The sequence below is a fragment of the Myxine glutinosa genome, chromosome 4, assembly GCF_964187855.1.
Source record: "Myxine glutinosa chromosome 4, kmMyxGlut1.1, whole genome shotgun sequence".
NCBI lineage: Eukaryota > Metazoa > Chordata > Myxini > Myxiniformes > Myxinidae > Myxine > Myxine glutinosa.
This window is the reverse complement of record NC_136264.1, coordinates 131,526,467-131,538,122: the sequence shown is the minus strand read 5'-3', so window position 1 is coordinate 131,538,122 and position 11,656 is coordinate 131,526,467. Positions and strand designations below refer to the sequence as shown.

Genomic DNA, 11,656 nt, shown 5'->3' with positions numbered 1-11,656 from the left:
ATACGGTTCGGAATATGCAAAAACCTGCCAGGCTTGCTTGGATTATCCCACAGCTGCACCTTCACTCTGCTTTCCCCAGTCTTGATGCCCACTGCTTTCTTCACCTGGACCTGAGGCCCGAGTGGTTTACAAAACCTACTTAACCACAACATGATGTCTTCACCCTTTACACTTTCAATGTACATTTGGATGGCAACAGCAACCCACCCCCCTTTCACATAAACTCTCCACCACAAAGGAAGAAAGTGTTTTTATTTTATTTTTAACCTTCTCCCACTTTTCACAAAAGGATAAATACATCACGATGTTTATAAACACCACTTCAAAACATTTCTCCCCTGGCAAAGCGAAAACGTAATCCAACTGCCCTGGTGGGAATCCTAATTCCTGGATCAACACCAGTTTGCAAAATCTCAGCTGGTCCATTTCAAAATCTTCTTTCATGGAGAACCGGATTGCATTCTTCCGGGATACATTCACAGGCTGGAACCATTGTGTCCCTCCAGACTGCTGCGCTCCCCCACCAACCGCGGCCGCTCCATTCTTCACCGCTGCTTGTTCATCACAGAAGCCTCCCCACGCCTCGATCCATCCGTGTCCTTGCTCAAGCGGGTCCCGTCACTTGCACCTCGCCTGTTATCAACAGATGCCCTGCTACGCACCACACCAACCTGCCCCCCGAAAACTGGGTTGGGAGTATTCCCCTTTTTTGAACTTTTCCAGCACTTTGCCAAGGAGAACTTTCGAATACTTCTTCCTCTCGAAGAGTCATCCACCACCGACTCCACTTCCATGCATCCCCAATCCTCCAGCAAACCTTGCTCCGACCACGCCCTTGTCTTTTCACCGGCATCGGCTTTACCTTGCAGCATTTCCGAGTCTGGAGCAACCACATCCCCCACCATACGAACGGAGTCTTGCGACTCCAACTTTTCAACATGCCTTTCCACTTCCTCCACATTTCCTCCATCCAAAGAGTCCATCCTCTCATTAACGGCCTCTGAGATCCCAGCTGGCAACACCGACTCCAACTCCCCCAACGGCCAACTTTAAATTATCGACTAAATCCGGACTCTCCCTTCCCCCTTGCAGCTGACCCGCCTCTAGGTGGATAGGGGAACGCCGATAGAACCATGGGTTGCACATAAACTTTAACACTAAACTTCTTAGCTTACTTGCAATCCTCTCTGTTGGAGGAAACACCTCTGCCACCAACCTCAACATCGGAAATTTTTTCCCTTTTATAACAAACCCCCTTCCGACAGATGAGAGGGCCCTCTGCCCCCATTCACCCAGCAAACTTTCAACCGAACTTGATAGTGCCTCCCAATTCTTTGTAACACAACAAACAGACCCCAACCACACCCCCAAAACACTTATGCAGCCCTCCACTATCTAAAATCTCTGTACTATGTCCCCTTCCCAAAACTCCCCTCCCACAACCAGCAAGTTTGATTTGACAAAATTCACTTGCAAACCACTACTCACAGGAAACTCTTCGCAAAGCCGCATGATGACTTTGAGGACTCCGCTTTGTGAAACACATACCCCAACATCATCTATATACGCTAAGCAGGGGACCCTACAACCCCCCACACCCGACACCAATAATCCCTCAACATGTACTGACAATCTCTGCAGCAAGGGTTCCAAGGCGAGAACGAACAATAAGGGGGACAGTGGACATCCCGGCCGAACCCTCCTGGAAAACGTAAAGGGACGAGACAATGAGCCGTTTACATTGACGCGCCCAACTGAAGAGGTGTACAGGGTTTTAACCAGCTTAACCACTGCTTCTCAAAATCCCCATTTTCCCAAGACAGAAAACAAATATTCCTTTGATACTGTGTCATACGCCTTTGCAAAATCCAAACTGAAGAACCCTGCCGACTGTCCCCTACTTTTAACTGATATGATCAGGTCACGAAGGACAATTAACACATCAGTAGCCTTGTGCCCTTTCACCACACACCTCTGAAAGATGCTCAGCCGATCCCCCAATGCAACTTGCAACTTCTCCAGCAAGAACGTCACGAGAATTTTGTAATCTCAATTCAACAACGTAATCGGCCTCCGATTACTCAAACAACAGCGGTCACCCTTTTTGGGAAGCAAACCAATATTACACCCAGCCCAAGAGGCTGGACACACTCCTGAATACAATACCTCATTGAACAATGCCACCAATGGGTCCTTCAATTCCTCCCAGAAACATTTATGAAATTCTGCAGGCAGCGCATGTGGTCCTGGAGCAGATCCCCACTTCCCTTCCTGAACCACCTGCTCCATCTCCTCAACAGAGAAGCCCGTGAGGGGCACCCCGTTTTCCAACCTGTGATTCCAGCCTACCAGGAAATCTTCACTCCTATCACTGTTAACATGCTCTGGACCCTGAGAAAAGAGACGGGTGAAATGTCTCACCACAGCAGCCTCCATATGAAACCATGACTCAAAAAGCACCCCCTCCTCCACCAATCCCTTCATGCATGCCCTCCTCTTAACTAATTTGCGAAAGAAAGGGGACGAACATGTCTCCCCCCTTTCTCTCCGCAAGCCACTCCTTAATTGGACACACTGAGCCTGTTGAGAGAAAAACTCCCCTATTTATTTATCTACATCAAACCCATATATCTTAAGCTTACGTAATTTTTGCAAGCACGCTGACTTGGCCTGAAAGGACCGAGAAGCCCTCTCACTTGCCATCGAAGCAACCCTCTGGAAAGAATATTTGACCCTAACCATAACTTCTTCCCACCATTCCCTCACAGACCCAAACAGAGGAATAAACGTCTTCCAGGCTTTGATTTTAGCGACAATTAATAATCTTACACCAGGATGTTCCAACAATGAGGTATTCAGCCTCCAAGCCCTTTTACCCCAACATAAAAAATCATCAAAAGAAAAGACTACGTTAAGCAAACGATGATCTGAAAAACTATTCCAAATTCTATGTAAATCTACTGTTGTCACTTCTTTTGACACAAAAACATAATCTACCCTTGACCTCTGTGACCCCCCCTGCATTAGTCCACGTGCACCCTGGGTCTTCGCTGCACCAGTTGTGAAAACGTCTTTCAACTTAAAGATATCCAGTAACTCTATTATCCCTTTTACCGCAACGTGGCTGGTGGGTTCTTCTAATGACACATTCAAGTCCACACCAATTATCAAAAACTTTTTTCGTACACAGCCATGGCTTAGTCCGGTCCAACAATTTTTTTTCTTCTCCCAAGGCTGCTGGGGAAGGTACATATTGATTAATCGAAAAAAAATTCCCTTGTATATCGATGTCCATAACATCACACACACTCTCCCAGGCTCTTTCTCAACCGCCTTCACCAACCTCCATAGTGGTCTACTGCTAAAAAGCACCACAACCCCATCATTCTTGTTTCTCCCACTGTCCGAAAAATGGCACAAACCACCCCATACCTGCTCCCATTTATTAAAATTCCCCCTACCCAGGGGGCCAGATGACTGAATTTTGAGAAAACAGACATGGGCTGCTATAAAAGGTTTTGCACCATTATTGCAGTCTATAGATATATAGAATCAATATCCAGGTGCAGAACCTTGAAAAAAAGGTGCTGGAAGCTGAAAAATTGACAAAACACAAGATGGCCGCCACCGAAATCCGAAAATTTACAAATCTTTATATCTTTGCGACTAATTATCATAGAAACATGAATAAGGTGTCTATTCCTAGGTTTATTGACACACAGAATCCATTGCCATCATCAGATTCCCACTATAGTACTCTCAAATTGAGATATAAGACATTTTAATTCTAATTTGGTGAAAATCAGCTAAATGCAATATCATTTACAACCTGAATGACATTTATTATAAACATTAATAGATCAGTCTTGTTTTCATCCAGCTCTGATTCCTCGCTTTCATTTGGTAGGGCACGACTGCACCGATCCACTGATCCCCCACACCTACATCCAACATAGCATGGGATACTGTTTTTGGCACATGAGCAGTTTCGCTTGCAACCTTTGGTACATTTACAGCACACAGCAGTTTGCATTTGTTGTGGCCATGCAGGTTGGGTGGACATTACAGGGACAGGATGGTTATCTACAAGAATCCAACCATAATCCTCAATTGACACATCTCTTGGTTTTGGAATGTGTGCTGTCTTGTCCGTGATCGTTGCGAGAGCCGCACGTCTTAAGTGCTGGAGAAACGCATCTTCTGAGGGTGGTAATAGTTTCAACAGTGTTGACTTGTTGAGAAATTTGAATACTCTCAGTTTGCTCAGTGATGTATCAGAAAACACCTCGTGTTTATTGCTGTACACAGACACCAGAAGTTCTCATGCTTGAGAGATTACAGCGTCGGTAAGCTCGAATGATTGTTCATCTTCAGCAAAGGCTTGCAAAGCTGACAGATCAAGGGTTTTGCTGCTGGCTAGCCAAGTTTTTTTGCCAGTAAAATATGGGTAGCTAGTTGTATCCCTACCACTCATGCTATGGATGAACGGCAGAGCTCGACATATAGGTGCTCCTAACTTTGCTGCTATCTCGTGAATGGGAAGGTAACTTTGTGGTGCAGTCCTTATCCACAGCTCCTGAAGGAAGTTCAAATGTGTTGCAGCGTAGTATATAATAATAATAATAATTCATTTATTTTGTTTAGCGCTTTTCAAGAAGCCCAAAGGCGTTTTGACAGAGTGGAAAACATAATGCATAACAATACATGAAAACAACAATTGCAAAAAGACAAGAATCAATAGGGAAATATTTAAAGCAAAAGGAGGGAGAAGGAGAAGAGATAGTCAGGGGTTAAATGCTGTGGGTTGAATGTTGAATGCAGTGTTGAACAGGTGGGTCTTTAGTGATGTTTTGAATATGGTGAGTGAGGAGGAGTCTCTGATTGTGTGAGGTAGTGAGTTCCAGAGGGTGGGAGCAGCGATGGAGAAGGCCATGTCCCCCCAGGATCGGAATTTGGTCCGGATGGAGGGGGTCAGGAGGTTGGTACCAGCAGAGTGGAGGTTGCGGGTGGGTGTGTCTGGAGAGGAGGTCAGCCAGGTAGGATGGGGCCAGGTTATGGAGGGCTTTGTATGTCAAGAGGAGGATTTTGTACTGGATTCTCTGGGGGATGGGGAGCCAGTGAAGCTTGTAAAAGACGGGGGTGATGTGGTCACGGGTCCGGGAATGGGTGAGTAGACGGGCAGCGGAGTTCTGAATGTATTGGAGTTTATTGGTGATTTTTGAGGGTGAACCATAGAGGAGGCTATTGCAGTAGTCCAGACGGGAGGTGATGAAGGCGTGGATGAGGTTTCTGCAGCCGTGGAGGAGAGGGATGAGCGGAGACGGGCAATGTTTTTCAGGTGAAAGAAGGCTGTCTTTGTGATCTGTTTAGTGTATTTGTCGAAGGAGAGAGTTTGGTCAAAGATGATGCCAAGATTCCGGATGTGAGGGGAGGTGGATACTGGGATACCGTCGATGTTGAGGGCAAAGTTATGGGTGGATTTTGTGAGCGTTTTTGGGCCAATGATGATTATTTCAGATTTATCACAGTTAAGTTTGAGGAAGTTGATTTGAAGCCAGGATTTTATTTCAGTGATGCAGTTTGTCAGGATAGAGTGGGTGTCGGTGGAGACGGACTTGGTGGAGATGAAAAGCTGGATGTCATCGGCGAAGCAGTGGAATTGGAGACCATGGATGGCGAATTAAGTGACCGAGGGGGGACAGGTAAAGGATGAAGAGGAGGGGGCCAAGAACTGAACCTTGGGGGACACCTTGGGGGAGGGGAGCAGTGGGGGATTTGCAGTTATTGATGGAGATGAACTGGCGTCTGTCAGAGAGGTATGATTTAATCCAAGAGAGGGCAGTGCCGGTAACGTTAAAGGTGGATTCAAGTCGGGTGAGGAGGATGGTGTGATCGATGGTGTCAAAGGCAGCGCTGAGGTCGAGGAGGACGAGAATGTTGAGGTTGCCAGCGTCAGAGGAGAGGAGAAGGTCGTTGGTGATTTTGAGGAGAGCAGTTTCAGTACTGTGGTTGGAGCGGAATCCGGATTGGAATGTTTCATACAGGTTATTGGCAGAGAGGTGATGTTTGAGTTGAGTGGCTACAGCGCGTTCCAAAACTTTTGACAGAAAGAGTAGGTTGGAGATGGGTCTGAAGCTGTTTAGGGTGTCAGGGTTTAGACCAGGTTTTTTTAGAATGGGGGTAACAGCAGCAATTTTGAGGGAAGGTGGGACGATGCCTGTAGACAGGGAGGAGTTTATTGTTGCAATGATAAGTGGAGAGAGAGCAGGGAGGGAGGCCTTGACAAAGCTGGAGGGGATGGGGTCAAGAGTGCAGGTGGCAGTTTTCATTCCTATGAGGAGTTGAGAGGTCAGTAGGGGAGATTGGGGAGAACCGAGACAGGGGATGGCAGGCCTAGGGGGGGCAGGTGGTTGGAGGGGGAGCGGGTGCGGCGGTGGTCAAGCTGTTGTAGATGTTGTCAATTTTGCGTTGGAAGAAAGAGAGGAAGGAGATGCAGTTGTCTACTGTGAATGACTGGGTGGTGGTGTTCAGGGGACGGAGGAGTTTGTTTATTGTCGAGAAGAGTGCTTTTGGGTTTCCGGAGCCAGAGTGGATAATTTGAGAGTAGTAGGCGGAGCGGGCGTGGGAGAGGGCATCTTTGTAGTGTTGTAGGTGGTCCTTGTAGGCTTGGGAGTGAACTGTGAGACATGTTTTATTGCGGAGTCTTTCAAGTTGGCGAGCACGAGTTTTCATCAGGCGGAGTTCAGGGGTAAACCAGGGAGCAGAATGGGTGAAAGAAACTGTTTTGGTTTTTACAGGCGCAAGCTGGTCAAGGCAGGAGGAGAGAGTGTGGTTGTAGTAGTCAGTGAGGTCGGAAGGGGTGTGGAGGTCAACGAAGGGAGAAGTGGACATTTTTTCAGAGAGGGTGGATGAGAATGAGGTAGGTGAAAGAGCGTTTAGCTTACGGAAGGTGATAGTGCGATAATGTATTGGTGTTGGGGTGGGGATGTTGATGGTCATAGTGATAGCTAAGTGGTCAGAGAGGGTGAGGTCGGAGCCAGAGAGATGGTGCAAATTTAATCCAGTGGAGCAGACAAGGTCCAAAATGTGACCACGGATATGGGTAGGAAAGTCGACATGTTGAGTGAGGTTAAAGCAGGTGAGTAAATCAGTGAAGTCAGTGGTTATTGTGGAGTCAGTGGAGTCAATGTGGATATTGAAATCACCAAGGAGGAGGATTGAGGGGGAGAGGGAACATAGCTGGGTCAGAAAGTAGGAGAAGTCAGACAGGAATGATGGGTGTGGCTTGGGAGGGCAGTAGACGACAGCCATGACTGACTGCGTGCGACCAGAGAGTTTAAAAGCCAGGTGTTCAAATGATGAGGATGAGGCGATGGGGATGAGGCTGGTCCTGATGTCTTGACGGTGGATAACGGCAATTTCACCACCTCGGCCCCCCGAGTGTGGTTTATTGACGTAGGAATATCCATTGGGTGTGGTGAGGTTGAGTGTGTAGTAGTCCAGAGGTTGTTGCCAGGTTTCAGTGAGACAGAGAAAGTCCAGTTTGTTATCCAGGATGTATTCGTTCAGGATGAGGCATTTGTTGTTGAGGGACGGGGTGTTGAACAGGGTGAGCTTGATGTTGTTTTGAACAGCAGGGATGAATTCAGGTGATTTAGCCAGGGTTCGTAGGCAGGAGGTGCGATTGTGTGCGTTGCTGTGACCAGGTGCGCTGGGACGAAGAGTGAGAGTGCGCTGAGCCGACCAGAGGACGGGGATGGAGTGACCTGATTGCAAATATACAAACTTACGACCGGAGCCACGGTGAATGTACCTGGGTCGTCGGAGGAGTCCATTTGATTTGATGGCAGAGATGCATGATGGGGTGGAGCGGGTATTGAGCAGAAGGAGCCTTGCGGCGGAGTACCGCAGAGCCATGTTAGGCAGGAGCGGAGCGGAGAGACGAGACGAGGCCAAGGTTGAGGAGGTGAAACAATGGTCCCAACCCACTGGAGCGGGCCCGAGGAAACGAAGGAGCCAGGTAGGTGAAGCCAGGAGCAGAGCCGGGACCAAGCAGAGGGCAGGCAGGAGCAAAGAGACGATCACGAGGCCAAGGTTGATCACGGCAAAGCGGCAAATGCAGTGGCAATCGACCGCCGCCGCTACAAATCTAGATCACGGCGGGAAACCGCCACCAAACCGCTGCATCTTTGAATGTGTTGTGCAATTGACCATCGACTGTTCTGAGATCCTCAAATGATGTTGCTCCTTTTCGATGAAGCAGGAGCAATCGAAGAGCAAATCTTTGTGGATCAGAGGGTTGCACTTGATAAATTCGACCAATGATGGGTGCAGTGAAACGTTGTCTTAGCTTCCATTTCTTGGTTCTTCTTTGGTCGAAAGTATAATGTTGAGGAATGTCAGCGCATTTTCATCCTCTTGATTGAGTATAAACCAGGCTGTGAGTGTTGTGTTTGGGTTGACTTGAAGCACTCTTTGTTCGCCACCTTCTTGATAATAAACATTCTGTTGCAGTGGGAGGTGAACTGCAAGTCTGATGATGGTGTGGCTTCTGCCATGCATTTTGTACTGCATAAGTCTGAATACTGCCTGGTGTGGTCCGACGTAGCGGGCATTCAAATGTTGCAGTATTTCATCATGATTCAGATGGTTCTGCCTGATTTCCACATGGGCTGCATCATTTCCCTTGTGAATGTATTTGAAAATATACTTGACACTTTGAACTGTAGTGCATACCTCCACATTCATATGGCAACTGAATTTCATGAGTAGGTAAGGATTGTGTGGCACAACCCATGAGTCGTTGACAGTGTTGTTGTGAAGTTGTGCTGTGTGTTCGCCACGTCTTCTGTACAGTGGATATCCATTTACTGCAAAGTCAGTGCCTTGTTGTATGGGCTTGGGGAACTTCTTTTTGCATACCCCATTTTCCATGCAGACACACTGTGGGTTGAGTGCTCCACATGGACCATGAATCATGTGTTTCTTGACTGTTTCATGGTATTCTGGTTGCATATGTGGATCTGGAATTTCTGCAGATACCAAGCGATCGACATCTGCTGGTGTACGTGGTTTGTCAGCATCTGCTAGAAATAACACCATGTGTGCATGTGGTAAGCCTCTCTTCTGAAACTCGATGGTGTAGACATATGCGGTGATGTGTCCTAACACGTGTCTTTCAAGGAGATCATGAAGAAGCTCTTTGAGTTTAAGTTGAAAGACGCGACTGACAATGTCTGGCCTGTGATTTGAAGACTGGTTGGGAAGGAGGTTTTCTTGAATTTCAGGCCACTTTGGGTTGGCAGTGATGGTGAGGAAGATGTCTGGCTTGCCAAACTTTGTTACAATTGTCATTGCATCTTGGTAGTTTTGGTACATATTTCTTTGACTGCCTGTGAAGCTTGATGGTAGTATGACAATGCGGCCTACATTTGCACCCTCTGCTTCAGCACGCCTGTGCACATGATCCATCAAGCCTTGGTATGATTCGACACGTAGCACTGCCTGATGTGTTCTGATGTAGTTTAATTCATTTCCCTCTATTTTTGTGAATGCATCTACCAGGTATTGCTGAAATAGTAGACGGGAACGATGAATGGTTGAGAAGTTGTCACGAACTGCCATTCTAAATGCATAGAATTCGTTCAATGTCAGGCGTGTTCTGCGTCTTGCACCTTGTTGTTGTCTGTGATGTGGTTGGACATTGATCTGGAGATCAACACTCCAGCCAAATTCACCATGGAAGAACAGCAATGGATAGGTCATTGGGTCTGCATTTGGAGATGTAGCCTTGATTTTGACAGTGTTGTTTGCATTAATGTCACCGGCTGGATAAATCTCCAGATCTCTGTTAGCTGGATCAGGCGGTGCGCCATCATCTCCAACATATACTGCTGCTATCTCTGCGGTTGTTGGATCATCGTAGCGCCTATCCTGGAAAGGACGCTTGGCAATGATCATCCTGACTGGCTGAACAGGCTGATTGTTGGCAGCAGCAGTCTGTCTTTCTCTCTGAAGTATTTGACCCATGTTTTGATATTGCTGTGCATATTGATTTACAGCCAGAATCTCATTTTGCAACAGCTGGAGTACGGCAGGTCGAAGGACTTGATTCCTTGGGTCATTAAGCCTTTGCTGCATTGCTTCGTTGGTATCAAGGATGTACAGCTGTGCATACTGGGGTGTTTGGTCTTGTGGAGCTTCCTGTGCAGATGTAAGGTGATAAGGTTGCCCATGAATGGTAACAACACGTGGTCCCCTGGCAGCATGTTGAGTGACTGTTGCATTCCAGGAGGCCATTGCCAAGGCAGCGTTGTAGTTGCGAATGTTTTCCAGGAAGTGACGGGAAGGTGCTGTGTCACCCACGAAAAGCTCCGTAATGTTCTGCGATGGAGCTTCAATTGGAGGTAACGTGATTTTCCCTTGGAAGCAGCATCTTGTGAAGATGACTTGTGCCGAGCGCTCTTCCTGGAAATATCTTGCTGCACAGTGTGGGCATCTGTTGTCCATCCCTGTGAGGCGATGTGGGGGTGGTAACTGAATTGGTTGTTCTGCTTCAATTATTATATTGTCAGGTACCAGTGGTTGTTCTTCTGCCCCCAATGCCTCTGGCTGTGGATCAACGGCAAGCGGATGCTGTAGCTGCAATTCAGCCAGATCATTCAATGCAGCAATGATTGGTTGGTCATCATTGTTTGGTGCATCCTGGTTTTCCCTTTGCCGTTGTTCGTACCTGTTTCTTCGCAGGCGCAATCTGTTCGCCCTACCTTCCACGTGGGCTCTGGCACGTCGTGGCATTTTTTAAGGGCTGTGAGGAAGGAACAGGCTTGATGATTAGTAAGGATAAAGCAACACATCATTCATTACAGACTTGTCTATAATGTCATTACAGACTTGATATGTTCTCCCTGATCTTCAGGTGAAATTAAACCTTGTGTTGGTTAAGAATAATTTCAGGCTCAAAATGAACAACCTTAAGAATAGTTTTCACCTTGTGTTGGTTAAAAATAATCTATATTTCTATATTTCTATATCTATTTAAGAATAATTTCTGGCTCAAATGAACAATCTTAAGAATTATTATTGAGGCTTTATTATAGATTGAGGCTCGGTCAGACTTTAGGTATTCTCATAAAAAAAGTGTGTAGTTCATTTGATCAGTTCAAAATCTTCAGGAAGTATTTTTTCAAAATCAGGAAGTATTTTTTCAATTAAGTCGAAGAAGCAGGACGGGGGCAGGCACGTATGGGTCACAGCGTGGTGGCATTGATCGCGTCTCCATGACGGTCCATAGTACTATCTATCTATTAGATACTATTAGATTGAAAGAAGAGAACAGACGGCACAACAAAGGGCATTTCAATGCGGCATGACCCCCCGACGAAGGACAATAAGCGACGATTCGTGAGTAGGCGAGGATGAAACGCGCTGGCCTCGGGGAAACTTTTTTGCATAGCTAAAATTACAAACTCACCGTGCGTATATCCGAAAAAGCAACGCAAAAGATGAAGGAAATCACGGCTAAGTAAAACCTATATGAAAGTTTAGAGTAGCAAAACAAAAACCATCCGAAATGTTCTCTGAAGCGTTCGCGAGGCCTTGCAGCACCAGTCTGACAGGATTCTGTTCGCCCGCATGGAGTGGAAAAGAACACTCC

General features: G+C 46.8%; 1 protein-coding gene across 1 annotated transcript; it reads right to left on the bottom strand.

Moving 5' to 3' along the window:
* Positions 1-8,346: 8,346 nt before the first annotated feature.
* Positions 8,347-10,797, bottom strand: LOC144891647 (uncharacterized). Its single transcript, XM_078775305.1, has one exon. The coding sequence runs from the start codon at positions 10,795-10,797 to the stop codon at positions 8,347-8,349; it is 2,451 nt and encodes an 816-aa protein (XP_078631431.1).
* Between the last annotated feature and the right edge of the window lie 859 nt (positions 10,798-11,656).